At 40.9% G+C, this 24,932-nt stretch overlaps 1 protein-coding gene across 1 annotated transcript; it reads left to right on the forward strand.

The window, feature by feature from the left end:
* Nucleotides 1–1,020: 1,020 nt before the first annotated feature.
* Nucleotides 1,021–15,382, forward strand: FUNDC1 (FUN14 domain containing 1). Its single transcript, XM_083820846.1, has 5 exons — nt 1,021–1,173; nt 2,896–3,052; nt 4,920–4,995; nt 11,172–11,300; nt 12,924–15,382. The coding sequence occupies exons 1-5, from the start codon at nt 1,143–1,145 to the stop codon at nt 12,999–13,001; spliced, it is 471 nt and encodes a 156-aa protein (XP_083676972.1). The 5' UTR covers nt 1,021–1,142; the 3' UTR covers nt 13,002–15,382.
* Nucleotides 15,383–24,932: the final 9,550 nt, after the last annotated feature.

Raw genomic sequence — 24,932 nt, forward strand, 5'->3', positions numbered from 1 at the left:
TGTACAGAACTGCACACAATAAAAAACTAATAAAGGCAGTAAAATAAAATGATGTGGCTTTTCGCTCACCAAAGCAACACCAACAGCACCCAACTTTGCAATGAAGGAGGGAGTAAACTGAGGTCAAGTGATTCTGAATTTCACTTCTGGTAAATGTTTGTTGACTCACATTTACTTTAATTTTTAAGGGGACTGTGTTTTGTTTTCCAGTTATTAATTTTTACGGGAAGCCTAATACCTATGACAATACAATGAGAATTTTCAAGCGTGAGTTCTGTACAGAAGGCTAAAGCTGCATGTTGCCAGTTGTAATGACTATTGCCACAATTTTATTTCCAAACCACAATAAGAATTATTCTGAGACTTACTGATGGCTACTTATATGATGACCTTAAACGTAACACCAAGGCAAGTAAGTCTTGCATATTTTCATTGCATGAGCAAAAAAGCCCAAGCCATTATCTAACTGGGCCAGAGCCACAGGAATCAACTGGAGACGCTTCAAATCTTCCTGGGCACGCTGCACATGGGATGCAACGGCTCCAAACCTAGTAATGTGAGGCACAGACACCAAGCTGGGGTTTTGGTCTGCCACATTAAATAACATGTCTGTTATTTATCACACAAAGCGGCACACACAGGAGGGGCTCTGCCATGCTGCAATGCCACAGGGACCTTGCCCAAGCAGCAGACGTGGTAGAGAACAAGAAGAAGAAGGAGGCACTGCCATGGGGGTGGCACCATTTTGGCCAAACGGTGACTGGGCAAGGCACCCAGGCCTCCATCTGCGCCGTGCTGTTTGATGTCTCCCGCACTGGGGGGTTGTCAGGCTCCGTACCACGGCGCTGAGCCCGCTCCCGACCTTTAAAAATGGGGGATGAGAAGACGGGCATGGATTGCTGAGAAACCAAGCCCCACACTACAGCAAGGCCCCATGCTACCCCCAAAATGGCGGCCCTCCCCAGGAACTACACCCCCCACAATCCTCCGGGAGCCCGAGCTGCCTCGGCCGCCCGTGACGTCACCGCGCGCTCCCCGGGGAGGGGGAGGTGGAGGGGGCGGGGCGCGGCGGGCGGACCATAGAGCGGGGCGGCCGCCGGCAGCGCAGAGCGGCCCCGGCTCGGCGGTGACCCGCAGCCAAGATGGCGGCGCGGAGGGTCCGCCGCGCCTCAGGTCAGTCAGCGCCCGGGGCGCCGGGCTCGTCGCCGTTAAACCGCCCTCCGAGGCGGCAGCGGGGGCGGGCGGGCGGCAGCGGGGCTCGGGGCAACGGCCGGGGCACCGGTGTGCCCGGCCTCCGTCCTAAAACACCGCGGCGGAGGTTTGGTCAGCCACAGTTGCGTGCGTAAAGTGTAACGTTATCACACGAGGAAGGGCGTTCATTTAGTTATTTTATCAAAAAGATGCTCAAGCGTCGCTATTGGCCACGCAACGCATCATTTATGCGAGCTGTGATGTGCTTCTGCCCCTAAATTACTATAATTTAACATAATTCGCACTCTGTGGCTGATGATACATTATTCCCTTTCTAAATAAAATAAACAGACTGTTTGAAACCTCAAAGTTGAAGAGGACATTCACCTGCAACTTTTTATCGTTATGGGTCTTGTTATTGGTGTTTCAGCACTTAAGTGATAGTAAAGGGAAAAAAAAATCATACCTACTTATGTATTTCCTCCATTCTTTAGCCTTTCACTCACACTTGTAATAAGAGGTTTAAAAAAAAGAAGTTGCTGACAGGAACAGAATGTTTACATCGCGACTCATTACAATTCTAGGTAGTAACAAAACTTTCCTCCTCTGCGGTGACCCAGCATCCCTGCTGAACTTACATCTCACCTTAAAGATATTAAACAGAAGGAGACTTTAATCCTGTGTGTGTGTATGCTGATATATGGCGTGCTTTTAGAATACTCCTTTTTGAAAGTAGGCCATCTCTTCCTTTGATGTTTGAGTATAAGTGGTATTTAGGATGTCTAATTTGGAGTTGTAGGAGAAGGCCTAGTTTGAAAACGTTGAGAGAATTGTGCTGAAATTATGGAACTTAATTGAAGTCCCAGCTTCATCTATTTCGTCTGTGGTGGAATGGGAACAGACGTGTCTGTTCTTGGCTTATTACCTTAACCTAATGTCCTGCCCTCTGAAGAAGATACAAAGCCAGGAATTCTTAAAAGAGAAGCATCTGCTTTCTCTTAAGTCAGGTGTGTTTCACATTGCTGAAGATCATAAAAGTGATTGTGCAATGTCAGATGAAAGCCCAGCATCTTGTGTCTGAAAGCCATCAGCTGCAGGGTGAGCTAGGAAAGAATAACACGGTAAGCATGTAGCGATGCTTTCTCAGAATGTTTCTGATGATTTTATGCTCCAGACCTCGTGATAGCTGTTGGTGGATTTTTTTTTTTTGGTGTTCCTTTATTTTTTTCTGTTGTTATTTGGAGTCCATATCAGCTGTTGGTGTCTACAGCATCCTACAGCAAGCTGCTCTACAGGTTAACCAGGGTCCCTCTCAGAGAGGGGCAGAGAAGGCTTCCCTTTTTTTTCCTTTTTTTTTTTTTTTTGTTGTGTTAAACCAGCTGCCTGCTAGCTCCAAGGCCTTTTAGTTCCTCTCCTTGAACAGAGAGGAGATTACTGTTCACCTTTCCTGTTCCACATGTGGATTTTATAGGTAATAATCTTCCTGTAGTCTTGTCTTGAAGATTGTGGCATAAAATCTCAAAGGTTCTGTGAACCTCTGGACCGTAGGTAGCCCATATATGGCAACGTAAGCCATTGTATTAGCCAGCTAATGCCAAATGCAGTTCTGTTAATGTTTGGGGTTTTGTTAGTGGATTTTTTTGATAGGTTGTTAGCTTACTGTGTAACAGAAAATAACTTTTTTTCTTCTTTGCTCTTTTTAAGAACGTGAAAGTGATGATGATTCCTATGAAGTGTTGGATCTAACAGAATATGCAAGGCGTCACCATTGGTGGAATCGTGTGTTTGGCCGCAATTCAGGACCAATTGTAGAAAAATATTCTGTGGCCACACAGATTGTGATGGGCGGAGTGACTGGCTGGTGAGACAACGTCGCTTTCATAACTGTGCTAGACCTTCTACTGTTCTTAGATCTTTTTCCAGGCTATTTGAAGCAGATACACTTATTTTCTCTAATAGCGTTTCCTTTATCGTTGATCAGAATTATGCATGCGTGAACAATTTCTTAACTCATTGCTCTGACTCATCATCCTAAAGTCGTTTTGTAATATTGGTAAAACGCACTAGTTATCTAAAGGAACCCATACCACTTATTGTGAAAAGGATTTGAAGAAACGGCAGAACTTTAAAAGTCTAAGGAGTAAATGGAAAATTACTGCATGCAATTTTTGTTTCTATGGAAAATCAGATTGACTTACTAATGGAGGTTTAGAGGCCTAGTTATGATATTATGGCTAAGATGCATTTTATAGGTAAAAGAAATTAAGAAAGCGATGTGTGGCAGAATGTATCTTTAAGAGCCCCATTTTATGAAGACATCTTTGTTTCTCTAAATTAAGCTGGAGCCATTTTGAACAGTTTAACAGTCTCTCTACAGATAACGTGAGAGCAGATACCATAAATTGTTTTAGCCTAACTATGCTGTGGTGATAGGTAGAAATTGGAAAGTGTGGTCACAGTCTTGGCAGCTATGTCAAGGTATTTGTTATTTGCCAAAGGTATTTGGCTAGTCCTTGTTTATTCCAGTATTCTAAAAAAATATCTAATAATTTCAGTGAAAAACAACATTATGGTAGCACAGGAACTTTAAAATGAAATTATACAAGATTTGGAACATGAAAGAGGCTAAAAATGAAATTGGTATTTACAGGCTCAGTACAGCTTTGGGGAATGTAGCCTTAGCTTTCAATCTGATTTTTGATTTGCTTCTGTAGCTTTAAAATAGCTTTGAAGAGTTAGGTGTGAATAGACAAACTCAGAAACCTGTAGGGAGTAGCTAGTGGGATCTGGCATCCAAGAAGTGGCTTACTGAACGATGTAGGAACTGTATTGCAGTGTCTGTGTCTATGTACATACATGTGTATGTGTGTGCATTCGTGCATATCAATAGGGTTTCACCCTTCATATGCAAGGGGAAAAAAAAAAAAACCACGTGCATGGGGCTGCGAGGGGGCAGGTCAGATGCCGGAGGAGGCACCCAGAGAAGTTTTGGGACCATCAGCCTGGGAAGCATCCTGCACCCACCCGAGCAGGGCACTGAGCCCTCAGGACTGATGGTGCAGTTTTGGGCAGGGGGCTGGGGCAGAAAACCTCCTGCCGCAGATCTTCTGTGATGCTGATACCCGTGTGCTTCTGTGTTTGATGCGGGAGCGTTTGGAGACTGCAGACAAGGTACTAAATCGCTGGTTGCCTTGGTCCACTAAAAACAGAACAAGGCGATGTCCCAGAGGAGTGCCCTTCCCTGCCCTGTCCCCCTCTCCCCTTCTTTCAGAGCTTTTAGCTCTTGTGGTAGGGATGTAACTTCTTTTTACCTGGGAATTAAGTTATAGGTCGTGTAGCTAATATAAATGATAGTGTAATATATTAACCTTCCATCTGGGAATAGTTACAATGGCACTTTTGTATTGCTCTACTGTGCTTTGTTAAAGTGCTGTATTTAATAGCCGCATGCAGCTTTTATGTATAGACAAAGCCCGCAGATCTCAAGCTTACTTTAAAGGGGCCATCAGTCATCAACTAGCAACCGTTGCTCATGTTGTTTTGTGTTAGACGTTATTCATTAAACGTTGTTTGTGTTAAATATTCTGATCTAAAGACTTAAAAATGTGAATTTATACATTTGCTTTTGTTAAATGAACAGCTTAATAGTTGTAGTCAGGAATTTTAGAGTGTGGCATTGTTGAGCAGACAACTTCATTGGACTGGGTTTTTTGTTTTGTTCTCCTAAGGTGTGCGGGATTTTTGTTCCAGAAAGTCGGAAAGCTTGCAGCAACTGCAGTAGGTGGTGGCTTTCTTCTGCTTCAAGTATGTAGAATTTCATGCTTTATAAGTTGGCAAATGTTATTTACTTAAACTGTAGGCAAAATTCAGCCGCTGGGTTAAAAATTTAATTAGGAAGGCTTTTTACCTACTTCATCTTTTTAGTGTTATCAGTCCAAAACTTAATTTCAGATGGAATATTGTGTGTAAAAGACATCTCTAAAAGAACAGTCCTAAATCGGAATCTATCCTGTAAAATAGTTTGTAATAAGCCAAAAGAAACTTTTGTGCAGAAACTGAGATGCTGTATGTGATACGTATTGCCAGATTAGAGGAACTACAAGTAAACTTATTAGAGAAATCAGGGTATTTAAGCTGTGCTTATTTTAAATAGGTTTGAGAATTTTTATCAGTGCTTTGAAAAAAATGGGCTGCTTTGGCAGTTGCTTGGAAGACATGCACTGGTCCAATTATGAAGATACTCGTTTCCCTTTTCTCCCCATGCTGTCTTTGCTAGTTATCTGTTGAACCTCTGAAGCTCTCCTGACTTCTGGTGGCTTCATTGCTTTCCTCTGTTCAACCAGATTTCAAGTCTAAAAAAAATATAATGGTGTTATCTAGCATGACCATTTAAATTTTTCGTTGGATATTGTGTTAGGGGAGGACAGATTTCCAAAAAACCTTCAAATAAATTAAAAGGCTTTAAGCAAAGGAGAATTTCACATATCCTTCTGAGATGTAAATGAATTAAAATTACTTTGCTAGCATTTTCCATGTCTTAATATTTGTGGGCTTGTCTTTTTTATTTTTTTCTTCAAATTACTCAGAGAAGTAGACTGGTGCCTGTTTAGGTTTGTTCAAATAATACACCACTTTATTTTATTTTTTTGAGACAAGGATAAAGATAGTTTCTTTTTATTATTGCCAACGTGGCCCTGGATGGTTTCTGAAAAAAACTTTTATTTGTTTCCTTGACGGTAATGGCTGTTACAGCCAACCATTGGTCAGGAAGGCTTGTGTAGTGCCTCTGGCTGCTGCTGTGTAATGCGTCCAGGTGGCAGTTGGGTGAAGTACTCTTACTTCCTTCATGATCCTCCTCTCTACTGTTTTTTTTTTCTTTTTTTAATTCTCCAAGCCCCTTGTTAAATATAAGCACTGTAGTTCAGTTACATGTGAGAATGTATGCTTTTCCAAAACTATTTGGTTTAACTTGTTTTCAACAAGTATAACACCTACCTTACTCTGAATTACTCAAAGGCAAGCATCAACAACAACGTAAAAAGTCAAGGAGAAATATTTTTCATGTGAATCTCCTGGAAAGCACTGGTTATTGGGCTCGTACCTAAACATTGGGATGGATTTTACAAATGTATTGAATCAGAAGTGGATTAGAATCATCCAGATGTAAATTTTTGGCAAAATGTGCAAAGCCACCAAATAAATCAATTTGAGAACACTGCAGTTCTGTAGCCCACAGTGTGTATTTCTGGATGATGAGGGAACATTTAAATCTTTACATAATATATATATATAGCTAGTGGATCTTTAAACTATTTGTCTTTAATTTAACCAGATGAGAAAGCATGACCAAAATCTCTCTTCTCATTTAGCGTAGTGTTGGTCTTAATTCACTAAATGACAATTTTTATCTAAATTTGGCTGTAGAGCCTGACAAACAGAGGCCTGGAATCCAGGGGCAGCAGGCAGAACATTGCCTGCAAGTCCCCGTTAGTGCTTCTTACCACACTAAGCTGAAAAGTTAAAACTAAAACCTGTAAATAGCATAGAATAGAAATTGCTTAAAAACATGTTACTTATGCAATATTTTTGCTTGTTGAGCTGTGAAGTTTGGGGAGCTTTCCTATATGTAAAATCGGTTTGCCATGTGATAGTGTGTCTGATTTCTTAGTTGATCTCGTTTACAGTGTATTTGAAAAGGAATATTATCCAAGAGAAAAAACGAGTTGCGTATTTTGATTGAGTTATCTGTATCGTTAATTAAGAAAGATCAGATTCTCTAGGAAGGGAATAAAGTAAATGCCTTGGTCTTTCATTTTAATTCAAAACGCTTTGCATTTTTAAAGCTGAGTCATAAATTCTGTAGTGTAATTACATTTCTGTAGTCTTTAATTTTTTCATTTAAAGATCACACATTATGTTTTTAATTTCCTTATGAATATATGTTCAACGCTTCCCCTGTGTGGGCAGAGGAACGTTTCAGCACGTGACTAGAAACTTCTTTTTTATCTGTAAATTTTCCTGAAATTGCAGATTTCATTCCAACTCCTGATTGCAATATTGATGTTGTAATTACCTGCTCAAACAAGAAAAAGAACTACAGAAGGCGAGATTCTTGGATAAAGCCCATTCACTGAAACATTTCAGTCCTGGAATTTAAAAAGTTCATTTTTTCTCTAGCATATGATGACTTCATCTGAAGAAATCTAGAAGGAAACAGCAATACGTTTTGGAGTGTCAGTTCGTACTAGAAGTGAAAAGATCTTTCAAATTATTGTAAATGATCTATAAATTTGTCAGTCTCAATGCAGATTAAATAAAAAGCAGTCTGAGGAGAATAACAATGACATGAAGGAATCTGCATTGTTCTTGAAAATTAAGACCTCTTTCTCACATCTCTGAGCTGGATATTTCAACAGCTTAATTTGATCAATTTTTTATTGAAAGAGTTGTGATTCTTCAGGTATGCTGGTATATGATCAATACCCATGCTCTATACCGAGAAAAATACAATTAATTTCTCCTGTTGGGTATCAGCTTAAGGGATTTCCCGTGTCAGGCTTACAGGTTATACAGCACACAGCTTAGTGAGATCCCGAAGAGCAGGGAAGTGTGAACTTGGTGTGTTTCTGCTATAGTAGGTTACTTAAAACAATTGTTCTTAATGAGTGCCTGTTCTCAGTGTTTTTTAAATTCCTGTATCTTTAGTAATGGTCTCATTACATTTTGCTCTGCAGTCAACATATAAATTGTGGCTTTTTCCATTTTGTGTTGACTACTATTTAATCATAAAATGGTGTATTTGTGCGGTTATTTGTGCTTTCAGTAATAAATTTTGCCTCATTCCATTAACATGCCATTGATAGATTCAACTCCTCATTAAAATACCTTCTACCTTGAGAAAAAGCTTTGAAAACGATTCAAGAAGCAAGATAAACCCTAAGACAGCCTCAGCTGCGTGTTGTGCAGAGGTCTGGTTGGTGCCACGGTGATGCTGTGGGATCTCAGCGGAGTGGTGAGAGAGCAGCATGCTTCTGGGGTAGGGACTTGTACAGAAGGAGAGTTGCATTTGGTTTTGCGCTGGATACCTCACTTGGCAGATGATTTGTGCAGATTTAGAGGGACTATTCAGTGGAAGAGCCAAAGCAAACAGTATCTGGAAGTTTGCCTTATAAAGAAATGCCCTGCTTCTGGCAGGTGTTTACATGAAGTGGAGGGGCATCGTTCTTCTGCTTTTGTAAACTGGAGGAGTTTTATGGTCGCAGGGAAGCTGTGCCAGTAGATGGTGGCTGAAGATACAGCCTCTGGAGTTCAGCTCTTAAAAACAAAACAAAACAACACTGTATCATTTCTCAGTCCCTCCTTATCTCTGTATATTGAAGTTAGAGGCTTGTCAGGTCTGTCCTGGTCAGGGGCAGAGAGGGTTGCTGCCTAGGTAAATACCAGGAAATACCAAGAAGTTCACATTGCTTCTGTATGCTGAGCATGGGGAGCTTGCGTGCAGTTTCTGGGCTTGGTTAGGCCTTTTTAGTATGAGAGAAATTCTGCTTTTGAGGGAATTACAACCGCCATCTCGCTGTCCCATCTTCCTGTATGCATTTTTTTGCTCTTGTGCATCATTTGCTCATTACCCTTAATGATGCTTCATAATAACAAAGTGCTCATGTGCCTATCCAACAGCACCCCCAAAATGAGGCCTTCCCTTTAAATTCTCTTCTCATTTTGGTTAATCATGCATTAATGTATTATTCATGCATTAATGAATAATAATCATGCATTAATGTATTTTTTAATTGCATTTTTAGAAAATATCTTATTTTTTAATAGGTCTGGAAGATCTTGAACAAATATCTGACATTAATAAGCTATACATGTATGTACACATCTGTATGATGCATTAAGAAAATATATATATATATAGGGAGTTGATAATGGAATATTAATGTTTTATCTCCATTATCATAGGGACTGGCTTTAAAAATGCTACTGAACTTTAAGAATTTGTATTTATATAAATTTACTATAGGAACCTTGACCATAAACTAATAGTTAAGATTTATTTTTTTTTAAGATTAATTAGGATTTAAAAATTGAAGTCTGTCTCACCAACGTAAGACTTCAGTGGGATTTTTTTTCTGTAGTTAGACAAAGTTACATATTTTGTAGGACTGCAGCCAAAGCAGGTATGACGCAAGCTCTGACTATCACTGCAGTGAAGTACAAGATATCTTTTTCCTCCATTACACTTTTTATATCCAAAACATTGTCTATTGTTTATTTCATAGCTGTATACTAAAATTTGAAAGCAGAACTTAAGATCTCTGCTACTAAGTTCAGGGAGAAATGTATAACTTCTGTGGTTAGAAGCTTAATTAAAAACAGCTTAATTAAAAACTTCTGCCTCATACCTGTACTGTATGGATAACTGAGCTAATTGAACTAGTCTTAATCTTGTTTCTCTTAAAGTCCATTTTATATTTTATTAATGTATTTGCTTACTTAAAAGTTGTATTTCTAATATTGTGTTGGACTTAATATCTTAAATCCATACTTAGTTTTTAGGTTTGTGAGTCAGAAGGCACCAGTTCAACACTAAGGCCTCTTTGAAATTCTTGTGGTAATGTTAACTCCATAAAATGAAAATTAGCCCAACGCCTAATTGTTTTTTCTCTTGGCGTGTCATCCAGTGACTGGATGCACAACCACTACAGTTTAAAAGTTGTTTTATGTCTTTACAGTATACAGGCAGTCCTTAATTACCTATCTCTGCCTAACACCAGCACCTGTCTGCGTAAATGGTTTACATTAGACAGGCAAGGTCAATGGATTCATTGTATCCCAAACCTAATAAATCCTGTGTTTAAATATCTACTGCACAGAACTTCATTATCTGTGAGTTTTATTTACAAGCTATACCGTTTGCATAGAACGCACTTACGTAAGTTACATGAATTTGCCAAATGTAACTTTAAGAAGGATCTGAGAAATCTCACTCTTCACAAAGATTTTTGTTTTGGTATAAATCATTTAAAGCTAGCGGTCTATATTTGTCTGTCTTAGCAGTTAAAATGAGCAATAATCCTTAGTTTTGATTTTCTTCTTTTTACAACTGATGAGGTTTTTTCCCTTAACTATTATCTGGAGAATACAGTAATTACTTTTTTTAGTCTATTATCTTACAAACATTTAAATATGTATTTCTTTTGTGAGTTGGTGGGACTGCCAATGTTGTTGAGTAAATAAACGTCCCTTTTCCAGGATCAAATCTGAGTTAGAGAAATAAGGGAAAGGGTTGGGATGATGGTTAAATGTGCTAAAAATCCCATGAATGATAATTAAGCATTTGTGAGTTTGAGTGGAAGTTGGTATGAACGGCTACCCGAAATATTCTGCTTATGTCGCAGTACTTGTGCTGTACGTGAGCCATGTTATTTTTCTACTTACTGGGTTTTTCTAGAAGGTACGAGAATTCTGTTTTCGTATACTTTTTGTTGGATAGTTTAAATGACATAAGATAGAATAAAAGTTGTCAGTATTTCCAAGGATGATTCTTATTAGCCCCAAATGTCCTGTCACAAGTCAGAATTCCACAATTTTGAAAGAAGCTAAAACGGAACAGTTTTTTCATTGTCATTCTGTGAATGTACTTTTCTTCCCTTGCAATTACAGTTACAGTAAATTCTGAAGGAAAAAAATGTTTTAAATTAAAACTTTTTTAACTAAGCAATAGAAAAGTGGTAAAATTACCAAGAGTCTACTGAACTTTGCAATTCATTGTTCTATTTCACATCACTGTGACTGCAGGGAAAATGTAGTGTTTGAAGCAGAGTAAGTGTTGTAATTGGAGCAATGTCTTTTCCTGTATCTGTAATACAAAGAAGAAACAACATTTAAACAAAAGATAATTTGTAGGCACTAATATATTGCAGTTTGACTCATAAAATGTTAACTACAACTGTACTAAATTTACTTTATTTTCCTAGATTGCTAGTCATAGTGGATACGTACAAGTTGATTGGAAGAGAGTGGAAAAAGATGTAAACAAAGCAAAAAAACAGTTAAAAAAGCGTGCAAATAAGGCAGCACCTGAAATCAATACTCTAATCGAAGAGGTAAGTCTAAGCAGATAAACTTTTCTACCAGCCACCTTTGCTTACTTTCCACCTTACGTGGTGCTTAGTTGAAAATGTGGTGCAAAACTGAGCACTAATTCTGATTATAATGGGTAGGCATCAGAAATATTCTGGCTGTATGTTTTATTAAACGTTACCGGTTATTAAAAGTTATTTAACTTGATGTTTCGCTCGCTCTTGCAGGATCACACACGGGCTTTGGTTGTAGAAAAGCATTAACTTTGATGTGGCCTAGGCACTGCCATGGGCTTTGTCAGTTAGTCTGTGCACCTTCTTGGCTAGCAAGAGAGCTGATATGCTGATGGCTTGGTTTAAAAAAAAAAAAAAAGGGGGGGGGGGGGGAGTTGTGGTTAAAACATGGTAGGTCAAAGACCCAAAAAGGTTAGTCTGCTGATCACAATATTATTTGATTAGGAAAGATTAACCTCTTTCTGGAGAAAAGCGATAACCACTTTGGAACTAGAGATGCATATTTTTTAAATCTAATTTTTACACGTGAAGAGTATGTCCACAGACTCTGTTACATGCTATGTTAAAAAGACTCATACTAATCAGAGTGTCAGAGGCCGTTTAGTTCTGACATTTGAAGACCTTTTTTATCATTTTATCTTTCAAAAAAAGGCATGTTTGGCATGTTTTAACACACTTTTAAAATGTCATGTAGGCCCTATAAGTTTCTTTCTGTGCAACTGTGAATCCTGACTGGGAATGTACTGCAGACCAAGTGTTACAGCAGCCACACTGGTGCTTTGTAATAAAGAGTTCTGACATCTCATACTTAACCTGATGGAATTATAGTTAAGTTGCTAAAAATTGCCTTATGTTTTAAAGTGAATTTAAAGTGGAAAGCTAAGAGAGAGGGTTTTCTACCTTCTTCTCTACCCCAAATAGCTTAACCTGTCCTTCTGCATTCTGCTGCAGAAACAGATGGGACAGGAAGTTTTTTGTTTTCCTTTTTTCAAATTACGTTTTTTTTTTTTTTTTACTAATTGTGTCCTAATAGCTAATCTGAAGTGTTCAAAGTAAAGGATTTATGAAATGGCGTGTTGGATGCATATTATACTCAGTGATAATATTTCATGAAATATTATATACAAAAGTTGTGATATTTAAGAGGTTTTTTTTTTTTGTAGGATCAAGTTACTAGGAAAATGGCTCACAAAAGAGGGAACTGTATTTTTTCCAGTGCCCTAGTCTTCTCCCCAAAAGATATTTCTTTACAACTTTTTTTTTGTGTGTGTGTGATTAAAATTGAAATGATTGTACTACCCTCACCTTTTTTTGGTCAAGAGAGTTTGTAAAACACCCATCTGTTTTTAATCCAAAAAAGTAGTATTTGGCATGGAATTACTATGACAATTCCTCTGTATTTTGACTCAAAATGCTGACTGTATTGCAAACACATTGTTGAAGACAGTTGAGAGATGTGTTTCACTCCATTGGTGCCAGCCGTTGCCACCTAACTTTGTTGGTTTTCAGATGGATTACTACCACCTCCCCAATTCCAGTATACTTGTTTCCAGGCAATTGTGATAAGAGTATTAAATGTTATTGTCAGACACGGTTGACTCAGCTCTTTACGCATACTCTTTTTCTTCTCAGTCAACAGAATTTATCAAACAGAACATCGTGGTCTCAAGTGGATTTGTTGGAGGCTTTTTGTTAGGCCTTGCATCGTAAGGACCTGAATCATCTCTTCCTGATGGCATTCGTGTCAAAGAACAGTTGTGGTGACACACTGTCAGAAAGCAGTGTGGGTCACCGTGCCCTCCAGAGCAAGACGAGTGGAATAGATAGAAAACTTGGAAGCTTTCACATTTTAGGCTTTTGCCTCTTGAAGCTTGGCAAAACTAGAATTTGCTGAAAAACCGCAGTGTGCTCATTATAGCATTTCTGGGCAAAACTGGTTCATCTTCATCATGACTCTTTTTATCTATGACCTTTCAAGATCTAGCATTTTTAAAATGTTATTCTTGGAATATAGATATGTAAGAAAGCTCCATTTCTATGTTTTCAAGTAAATACTGTTAATTTTAAAAGTATTTTTCTTCATGCTGTAGTAGATAGTATTAATGACTACATACTGTACATGATACTGTAGTTTCAGCCTCGTGGCTGCCTGTGTTCTTCAGAAGTCACTGCAATAATCTATAAATCTGTAATACCTTTTTACAGAGTATTAAATAACAAAGAATCATCAGCTCATTAAAAGTGAAAATTGACTTTGACTCTGGCCTCTGTATACATAGAGAATAAGTCTCATTTTCATATCCTGCAGGCATCTGGTACAAATATTTGTGCACACAAGTTTGTGTGCTAAGTGAATGTGTATGTTAACTTTTCCCAGATGTGTAGACATGCATAAATTCATTGATAAAACTGTAGTACACAGATAATTGTGGCAAGGATCATTGTTTTACTCTCAGTGAGCCATGGAGTCCCTTTCAGACTTCAGTAGATGGTGAAATGAAGCAGTGAGACTTCTGCCTGAGCACTTTGCGAGGGCTCGTACTTTGTGTGGCTTGATGCCATGGTAGTATGATGTACCTTGGATCGACTGAAGGCTTCTCTGGTAGTCCATTTTAGCTGGAAACTATGAGGTAATGCTCACTTTCATATTCACCTCTATTGCCACTATGTTCTGCCCAACTTAGCCTTTAAATAAGAAAAAAACAGTTGTCACTTAATTTAACTTTCCCTGTCTAGGATGTCAGCTATGGAAAAACTAGGGTACAGATCGGCTTCAGTCAGCTTATTGGAAGAGCGCCTATTGCCTCTGACGTCTGGGAAAGCAAATGAGACTTAATCTGTGGGATGTGGTTGCTGCCTCCATCTTTGACAAATCAAAGCCAGAGGCAGATCCTAAAGGAGATTGGAGGTATAATTTTCCAGCCTATCTACAGCTAATTCTGAAGCAGGGTCTTAAGGTGGCTTTGGTCATTTCTTACTAAATTATTCTCAAGAAGTTGGGAATCCAAATGCATGCTTTGTACATTTTTCTGTTTTTCAAACTTGTGAACCTTTTACCTAAGAAAATGGGATGTTTGCTCTGCCCTCCTTTCCCTGCTTTAATTCTGTACTCCTAAGTTAATGTGAAACCGAGCCTGCCTAATGCAGGTTCTGTTGGGTTCTCGTTCCCACGCCTGAATAGCAGTAATGATGCATCAGCATCCCATGGCTGAATGTGAACTTCTGATGTGTAGCACATGTGATGAACCTCCATCAGATGGACTGTACGTGAAAGGCCTTCGACATCATAACCTAGTATATATTTAGATGGGGCATCTGTGAACTCCAGAGGCCCTAACATGTTGTTGGTTAACTTCATCTGGCTGGGGTAAGTCATGAAGCACATCGTGCATGCCTGCCAGGTTTATGTGAAGGTTTAGTCAAGCTAAAACCCATTTAGGAATTTGGATATCAAAACTTAAAAAAAAAAAATTAAAAGAAAAAAAGCAACAAGGAAAACATATTGCATGTTATCATCCTAAGGTTTTGGGTTTTTCTAAAAAGGTGAATTTCTAAAGCTGTGTAAAATCAATTGTTGCAGTTCATTGGAAATGGGAAGCCAAGGAAGGGGTTGGGTCATCTGGAATTAACAACATTGAATGAAACATTGTATGAAAGTTTCTTTTCCGTAGTATTCTGTCGAAATGATATTGGGAAGGTAACCACTATGTTGTTTTCTGCTGGCGAAGCTAACGGATTTTGGCATAAGATTTACCAAAGCCAAATGCTACAAGTCACGCACGCACATGGGTGAACTCAAATGTTCGAAGGTCTCTGGGGGTGAAGTGAGTGCCTCGATAATGTGAACCCATAAACTTGCATCTAAAAAGGAGTCTACTCTGTGAAAGGGTTCCAAGGGAGCACACTGTAGTGGCCTTTCTAAAAGGGCTGCTGTGAGCAAGAAATATGCTTCATAGTTAAAAGTAGAATTTAAAATAACTTTTATAGCAGTCTGCAAGCCCAATTTCTGCAGAGGAAAGTTGTTCTGCTGTCCTGTTACTGTTATCTGGGATACTCAGTAAGATGATGAATAAAGAACTGATCAAACTAAATATATATTTTATTAGTTTATTTTTTTTCAAAGGCTTTGGAACAAGAAGCATAATGCTGTGTGAGAGACAAAAATGAGAAATGGTATAACTGAAGAGGTGAGCACTGGTTGTTGGTGTGAGGATTGGCTTTAATTCATGCATTAATGACTTGAGGAACGGCTGCTGGCATAGGGGCGGGTGTTTGCAGAGTTCTTTGAAGCTGTTCCTTGGGTCCTGGTTAGCTCTGGGGGGTGCTGCAGCTGCAGGCAGAACTGGCGGGGTGAGCAGATGATGGAGCAGCAGACTTCGGTAAACACAAAGTACTGAGATGTGTAACTGAAGTTTTTCTTGCAAATACCTGAGTTTTTATTTGTGTGAGCTCAGACTGGGGACTTGCATATCCCTGTACCCAAAGAAATGCTTTGTAACGTTACGGTCAGAAGAAATGACAGCATCATCAGAAATGGAGTGGAGCTTAACAGCAGCATGATGTTTCTGGTGGTAAGGTCTCCTCTGGAATGCCTCCAAAGTTACTGTCGTCCCCTCTGCCAAAAAATAATGGAGGCTAAGAAGATCCAGAGGAGGGTGAAATAAAGACTGAAGAAAATTTTATTTTGAAGACCATTTGGTGGGAAAAAGAGCATCCATTTTAGGAGGCAGATGATTAAGAAGCAATGTGTTAGAAATACGTGGATTAATGAAAGCCTGAACTGGCATTTCTGTGCTTCTCATTGTGTCACTGAAGAACTTCAAGAAAACAAAAGTGGTCAACTTGAACCTAGCAGAGAGAGACGCCCTTTCAGAAGCGAGTGGAACTTGTTTGCACTGCGTGCTACTGAAACAACGGAACAGACTCCACTCAAAGAAAGAGGGGGCAACATGCGTGTCCATCACAGGAGTGCTCAGTTATGTTTAAAGATGCAAGAAAAACAACTTTATGTTTCTCTGGCCATAGCTAATACTGCTTGGCGACGTTCATGATAAAATCATCCCAGTGGTAAGTTCGTCTACCTTTGCTTTCTGCAGGCTTGTGTGTTTTTTTCCCCTCAAGCAGTTGTTATCAGTCACTTCAAAATTGAATGCGAAGCAAAGTGATTCACTAAGGCATGCCATATAACCCTCTGTAATGTAGCGAACATCTGTTGAAAGTTTACTGAATAATGAGTTCTGGAAGAGCCTGCTAATAAATCATCTATTCATTTTGCATTATCTCAATGGGATAATCCAATTTTAAAAAATTATTTAGTTAAAGCAGCATCAGGTTTTAATTTAAAGTGAGATGGCTGGTTGGCCAAAATCAGTGTGATTTTATTGCAGAACTTTAAGAGGCCAGAATTTGGTTAAATCCTTGAAGGCTGTTTCTGTTGTAGCAGCCAGACTGAAAATGAAAATACTGCAGTTAATGATGGAGCAGTGTTCTAGGTTCAGGGCATTTGTCAGGAGGTCTTAAAAGGCAGGATGCACGCAGAACAAAGTGCAGAATTCAAACCTATAATTCAAAATTAGTGCCTCAGTGATTGTTCACGTGAATGTTTCATAATAGCATGCAGGAATGCAGAGAAGCATCAGTAACACCTCCTCGTAACCTTTTAAAAACTGCTCCAAATCTGTTCCAAAGGAAGGACTTCAGCATCAGACTTCTGTAGTTTGCAGCTGCCTGCGTGGGGTCAGTATGGGCTGGTGGAAAAACATAAAGCTTGTCCAAACTCAGCACGATGAGATCCAGATGACATTTTGGAAAGATCATAAGAAAATGTGGGGTTTTGGTCACCCTAAGACTGGGTGGGCAGGTGGTAGGGGAGAAGGATTAAAGTCATAAATCTGTCAGGAGTAGTAGATGCCATCCTCGCTTGTCTTTTGTATTATAGTTCAAAAATTAGACAGGAACGATCAGCTTTGATCTTTGTCCTACCAGGAAGCAGGCCTGATGCAGGGTGGGGATCTCCTGGTACTGAGACGTAAGGGAAGCAAGGTGTGGGTTGTTAGCCACTGGGAGAGCTGACCTTCACCAGGACCTGGGAGGCCTGAAGCCAATTTTAACAGGTAATTGTGGGGAGGGTCTGTGAAGGGTTATCAGGTCTGTCAGAGCACTGCCTGAATGCTCTATCAGGTTCGGCCCCACATTCAAGCAGGGAGGCCATCTAAATCCTGGTGTGCTGAGGAGCGTGGTGCAGGGCTGTGATATGGGCTTTTGTGCTCGCATACCAGGCTGGGAACAGCAGAGCAAACCCTGTAACAAGCAGTGCCATGCTTAAAACCTTGCTGGACCCAAGCTGGCTCCAGCTTATAGCTTGGCTAAACCAATGCGTTGTAACACTTGTGATTAGGTTCAGGACCTGGAGATCCTCTGCCTCCATCACCTCTTGCCTTGCCCCCTGACTGCTGTGACCCCAGGATTTCAGTGCACTGCTCGTTCCCGTTTCCCTTCTTTCGTTTTTCCCATCTTCCTTCTTTTTTCACAGCTGTCCAGAACAGAGTATCATGGCATAGTGCCGCTGATCTGTGAAAAAGAGGGAATGCGGTGCCTGAAGTTGCTGTGAAGTTGGGGAATAAACCCCACGAGCCAATTCCGCTGTTGGACGGCCTGCAAGCTAACAGCTCAGGGGCAGAGAGCTCAAGGAAACTGGAGACCACATTCAGTTACCTCTTCCAGAGAAACTTCTCCCACTTCCCAGAGTAGTACCCGACCCGCCGAACCAGAAGGTGTTTTGGCATGAGCTGTTCCGGGTCTCTCCTGCTGACGCATTCTGTTCTGTGGACATACCTCAGCATTCGTGGGAGTGGGGATAGAAACTGCAGTCTTGTCTCCTCAAAGTTTACCATAAATCATCGTAAAATAGTTAAATGCACTTCTTGCAGTGGAAATGCTCTAGCAGGAAGGAAGACAGGAGTTATAGTCAGGGTATTTTGCTGCCTCTTTGGTAGAAGGCTTATCTGCAAGCTGTAACGTATCTAATCCTTGATAGAAGGCTTTTGGCTTCTCTGTCAAAACCCCATAAAATCAATTGCTCACATAGCCTTAAAAAAATAATAAAAAAATCACCTTTCTGCATATCTGCACTGTATATTTTAAAAATGTTTAATAGAATATGCTAACATCCACAAAGGAAATTAATGAGCATTGAACCATACAATTCCTATTTAACATATATACTTTGAAATTTCATCTCAACAAGAGGTTATCTAACATACACTTCCAAATATGCACTCATGGGACCTAGAGAATTAACAAACAATATATCTAGTATGATTTTTAATTAAACATCTTAGTTCCTTGAAATATAAATTGTGAAGTTAAGGTTAGATTGTTTTTTTCATGTGTTTAACAGACAACAAACTCATACTGCAGCCAAATACACAATTTTTATTTTCAGATTTCAAATTCTCTCCAGTGAACCAGTTTTGATAGTTAGATGCTTCTCAGACATAAACACAAGCCAGAATACATCTGAACAAAACTGTTGATGTAAGAAAAACCTACAGATGCATGAAAGAGATGTATGAAAATCAAGTGTTGCCAACTATTGTTTCAGAAGCCACTTGGGAAAATAAAGAGCAGTGAATCTTAACAGCAGTAAGGAACTCCATTTTCTTAATGCTCCTGTAACAATGTATGATTAAGGTTAAAAAATATTGAGAAATTTTGTTTCTAAAATGTTAATATATATTTTTAATATTTCTATAGCATTAAAATAAGATACTTATTTTCCAAACTTAAAAGCTTCTCGTGCCAGATAGGCAAATTGCGTGCTGGCTCCTGTAGGAGCTTTGTTTTGAGACTGCTTGTGCTTGTGCAAGCTACACGTATGCTTGACTGCCTAATTGGTTTGTATATGAATGAAAGCAAAGGTAGAGCAAACACTGCAGGTAATAATACCAGGGCTATACGTTTTCTTCTCTTTCATGGTGTTGCAGGAATCTCTGGCTAGGCCTTGACTGCTACAGGTAGTCTGCAGAAAACCATGCACTGCACAATATATAGGAGCTAAAAGTAGAGACACAAAGTGGAATTTGTCCAAGTATGAATGTCAGGCTAGCTACCCTATGGTCTGCTTATGTAAATGAAAGGAAGTGGACATTCCTGTGGCAATTTTACCTTGGTCTAAAAGTGACATCCAGGGTAGCTCGGATGAATCTGACCTAAAAGTGCCCACTTTTCCCCATGGTTTTTAAGGCAGTGCAGAGGACGACCTGCTCACCTGTAGGTACTGAAGGTTGGGTGAGATGAAGCTCAGGAAGTAGTTTGAACTTCCAAGCTCACGAAGGATGAGAAGGTAACTTACCAAGGGCAAAGCATGCTTGACCAGCCTGATTGCCTTCTCTGATGAAGTGCCTGGCTATAGGGAGGAGGGGAGAAAGGGTGATACCATGATTTTTATAAATCTTGTGACATCATTGCCCCACAGAATGCCACCAGTGGGTGCGGGACCTGCAGGCTGGGGGAGTGGGATCTCAGGGTGGCTGAAAACTGCCCGAACTTGCAGGCTCTGAGGGTAGCGGTCAACGCCTCCTTGGTGTCTGCCAGGTAGTGGTAACAGGCAGGGCACATCAGGCACTGCTGCTTCTTGAATATTGTTCAATGTCTTCAATGCAACCCCATAACAAATCTGTGGATGACACCAAATTGGAAGTGGTATTTGACAGGCTAAACTGTAGAGCTTAAATTCAAAGGCAAACTTGGGGAAGCTGAATATTGCACCAAGAGGAATCTCACACAGTTCAAGAAGCAGCAAGTTCTGTGTCTGTGGCAGATTAACACCATACACAGCCAGTAGCGCTGCTGGAAAGGGCATGGAGGTTATGGTGGACCCCAAGCTGGGTTTAAACCCTACATTCTCACTGCAAATAAAGGAAATCGCATGCTGAAGTAGTTGATGAGGAGCATGGGCATCAATTATGGATAGCTATGAACCATCTTGGCTGTGCTCAGTACTGGTGAGACCACACGTGGAATACTGTGTCCATTTTTGGGCCCTCCACTTCAAGAGGGATGTGGAGAGGCCTAAAGCTTAATTCCTACAAGGGAAGCTGAAGTTGTTTAGACTGGAGAAGAGGAGGCCAAGGGGCACTCTGAGGCTGCCTACAACTACTTGAAGGGGAACAACAAAGATGATGAAGCCAAATCACCCCTCAACAAGAAGCCACAAGTGGTGGTTTGGAAGGTTCACGCTGGACATTAGGAAAAACACTTTCAACAGGAGTTTGGTGCAGCACTGGACAGGTCACCCAGGGAGGGTGTGGGTGCTCTGTCCTCAGGCATTTTCAGGGTTGGGCTGAGCAGAGTCACAGGTGACCTGCTCCAATGCTGGAGAACAACCTGCTGTAACCAGAAGGCTCCAGTGGTCCCATCCAAGCAGCACGTCAATGGGATTGTGAAATTCAGGTTTTATCCAGTGGTCCCATCCAAGCAGCACGTCAATGGGATTGTGAAATTCAGGTTTTATCACACTTAGCTCCTCTGTCTTTTTCCTGGGTTTAGCCTTGTGTTCCAGTACTTCTGAGCACATGTAATAAATGCTCTCCTTTGGCTGGTCTCTTCTTACTATTCACATCGAGCAGGAAAAATAGATGCTAAGGATATATGGTACTGCAATTAATTTCAGCTTTCTGCTTAAAAACAACAACAAAAAAGTGAATTTCTTAATTGATTGGCTTGGAGTTCATATGTGAAACAGCCAGAAAAATGCATCATATATTTTTTTTTTTCTTTAATAGGTACTCCTACACTAATATAAAAATAGTAAAAACTGAAGCAAGGTATCACAGAGCCTGATGTGAAAAAGCACATTGATAGAAAAAAAAAAAGGAATGGAATATGTGATGAACATTGACATGACAAATAAAAAACAAAAGAAAAAAATATGGAAATACATGAAATAACGGAGGATGCAAAGCAATGAGGGGGAACTGAGAGTAGGGACTGGGAAGCTGGTGACAGATGAGGCTGATAAGGCAAATGGCCTAGAGAAATTCTTCGCCCCAGTAATCACAGAGGCAGCAGAAGGTAATGTCCCAGGAACCAGGATTTGTTTTCCTCAGGGAAGGAAGTAAAATGTCAAAAGGTTTTACTCTTGCACTGGAGTGGATAATAAGGCAATTAGTACTCTTAAAAGTTGTCAGATCACCTGGACTGCAATGATAAATCACATCCTACGATAGTAAAGGGAGTGGGAGATGTTGGAAAGCTTTTGTCAAATGGTTGTGATAACTTTCCAGGGACAGGATTGCTGAGAGCTGGTGGGCACTTCCTGAAGATTACACTGAATACCAAGGAGGAGCACTGGTGACTGGCATTAATAAGTTTTTAAGCTTCACATCACCTCCACAAGAGAAACTAAACACTGGTGGATCCTGACCGTGTACACCTGTAAATGGCAACAGAAACATATTATTAAAAATGTTCTAACACACATGCTGCAGAGGAAGTGTATACAATACAAATGGCTTGGAGTCTGTTGCATGAAAGATTTATGCAAATAATCTCCATTAATAGGATTTATCAGTGCAAATCCTTTGTTGTCAATGTAAGAAGAGGTCTTGGCAATGTTACAGTCATGGTTTACCTTCCCAAAGGGTTTCAGATGTTTCTACAGTTCCAAATGCTTTTTTCCCCCTACATTACTGGATATTATAGAGGAGGTAACTGTTAATCTTTCACAAAGGTCTGTAAATATGTGAACTATGCACAGTTTATCATCTGCAGGTTTAATGAATGTTCTATGTCCACACAACTTCCAGGTCTGGCCTCCACACCTTTTCATTATTTCATCTATTTTAGACAGGAATGTGATTCTTTAATGAAATAGTTTAACTGATACTGATCCCCATGTGGTTACAGCTATGGTAACACAAAGGAATAGTATAGCAGCATGCAGTATTTTTCTTTTCACATAACAAAAATACCCTGCAAGGATATGCTGGAGTAAGTTTCCCTGCACAGTCATGTCCACACCATTCATTAAGGAGACAGACGTGATTTAAAGCAACATGGCATTAGGGAATTTAAGACCTACATGTAGAGCATCTGCATTTTCAGACATGGAGAGGCCTGGGTTTTTCAGATGTTCTGCACAAGGTTTCCACAGCACCCCGCACCAGCTCTCACTGGGCTGGCAGAGCAAAACCAGTGAGGCGGGAGCCGTGGGAGCAACGCAAGATGTTAGAGTAACCCACACCACCGGGAAAATCACAGAATCACAAAATGGTTTGGGTTGGAAGGGACCTTAAAGATCATCCAGTTCTGCACCCCCTGCCATGGGCAGGGATGCCACCCGCTAGATCAGGTTGCCCAGGCCCTCATCCATCCTGGCCTTGAGCACCTCCAGGGATGGGGCAATGAGGGGAGAGTTAAGGGATACTATGGCATCCTTCAGATCCTCCCCATCTACAGCAACCGCCATGCCCAGCACACTTTTGTAGTACCCACCATGAGGGCTTCCTGCTCCAGGACTTGCGCAGGCCCAAATCCTAAACTGCACTCGGTCCCTGGGACATGTCCGCCATCACGGGGTGGCCGACGGACCCTCGTTAGCCACCTGCTGTTCCTGCGTGATTCAGGCACGTGCAGGAGGCCAAGCAACCTCACAGGGCCACCATGCAGCTGCGCTGCTGAGGCCAAGGAGCTGCGGAGGACAGCTGTGCTGGGACACCTGGGGCACGGCCCAGCCTCCATCTGCTGAGCGGGGCCAGGACCTCAGGTGGTCCCCATTGCCTACTCCTCGCTGAAGGCCCTCCCCAGGGTTTATGTCAGCCCTGGTCCACCACTAACAATCGTCATTTTCTTGCATTTAGGGTGACCTCCCTGGGTGATGCCACCCTGGGATATTGTGAATGGGATTGTTGTATTGCCAGCCTCTCTTTGGGGCAGTCTGTTTACACATCTTCAACCGGGTACAAAAAGACTGTAAGAAGGCCATACGCAGCCTTAAAGCTTTAAGAAATTGTTGTTTGCCTATCACACACAAAAGACAGACAGGATTTAACAAGCTCAGAGGCATCAGCATCCCCCTGACCCTACCAGGCACCTGAAGAGCCTTTGCTGGGCCCTGGGTTCTCCATGCAGAGGCAGCCAAGCTTCATGGGGGACGTCACTGCCATACGGTACAGCACTGCACTGCTGGCAGTATGGTGTGGGTATCTGGGGAGTGACAACCAAGCCTACAAAATCATGCCTTACTCCTTGGGTCATATAATGGATGGGCATTGCCCCCAGTTCCTATGGACTTTGGGGTTACAAGGCACTGCCACCCCTCACTTTTGTTCCTCCCTGCTATTGTGTCACACCACCCAGGAACTATACAACATGGAAAAATGGCATTTTCTGAGTCAAACTTGAACACAAGTACTTCTACCAACCGCTAAAGGTGATGCCCTCCCCGTATAACACCTATTATTCTTCATTTTGTGTTTGAGTTTCTTCCAGACCACTGCACCCTGGAGAGCAAGTGAGGGGGCTGCTTCCAATCATTTGGTTTCTGCTGGAAATGCCCCACCAGCCACAGCAATGGAGCTGCAGCTCTTGCTCACCAGCTCTGCTACTGAAGAGCCCAGCTCTTTTCCCACAAAACTTAGAAAAAGATGAAGGTGGCCTGCCCAGCATCAGAAGACACACAGCCTCGCATGCTGCTGCCTTCTTCCTCAAATCGACCCTCTTCAGGACAACTGGCAGGGATGGCCTCGGTCTGCCAGCTCAATAACCTGAGTGAGAATGGGGGTGTTGGAAACCCACGGGTTTGGTGTTCCCTTCTCAAGGCTGTCAGTGCTTCTCATGGGTGCACGGTGGCAGTGCCAACGTCTTCTAGATTTCAGACAGGTCCTCTGTTCTTTGTCAAACATGTTTCATTTTTTCAGAAGAGGCAAATCAAGTTTTGTGCAAGAGGTTTCTTTTTGAGATGAGGAGGACAGACACCCTTCCCTGCACATGGGTACTCACAGCCCGGGCTTCATACCAGGAGCCATACAGGCAGAGTTGAAGTGGCAGCATCGGCAAGAAAACACTCCTGAGTGACTTCTCAGATCAGCGTATTTTGATTGTGCTGATTATCTGTGCTGCCTTTCCTAATCTCCAGCTTTGTAAGAAGTGGGAAGTCTATTGTGTTAATATCCAGATTACCTAATATAGCTTCCCTTGGCTCAGCAACCAGTCACATAGGCCACTGCAAGTTCAATAAGGGATCAGAGGCACCAGTCAGTTAAATTCTCCAAACATTTTTGTTGGAGCAAAATTGCAAACATTTATCTCACTAGAAGGATTTACAGATTACACATGGCACTGATAAATAGAGTATCAGTTTAATGTCTGACAGGTCACCTCTCAGAGGACTAAAACTTGCGTTTGCAGAGGGATAGAGATGGTTATCAAATGATCTTGCCTGTCTCTTTCTTTTATGAAAGCTGCCTATTTTGTGGTGAAGTGGAACAAAAGCAAAATAATTTGTAAGAGTTATTTTGAAGCCAAAAACAAGTTCTCAGAAAATCTGTCTCCTAGACTTCTAGTACATATGAGGTTGTTATAAAGAGGATTATGATCAACCACTCATCATGTCCACCAAAGGAAGGACAAGAAGGAATC

Source organism: Anser anser (genome assembly GCF_964211835.1).
Source record: "Anser anser genome assembly, chromosome: 1".
Taxonomy (NCBI): domain Eukaryota; kingdom Metazoa; phylum Chordata; class Aves; order Anseriformes; family Anatidae; genus Anser; species Anser anser.

Coding starts and splice junctions, on each gene's coding strand:
- FUNDC1 (XM_083820846.1), top strand. CDS start 1,143: ATGGCGGCGCGGAGGGTCCGCCGCGCCTCAG. Junction 4,996..11,171: donor GTGGCTTTCTTCTGCTTCAA/GTATGTAGAATT, acceptor TTATTTTCCTAG/ATTGCTAGTCATAGTGGATA. Junction 11,301..12,923: donor TCAATACTCTAATCGAAGAG/GTAAGTCTAAGC, acceptor TTTTCTTCTCAG/TCAACAGAATTTATCAAACA.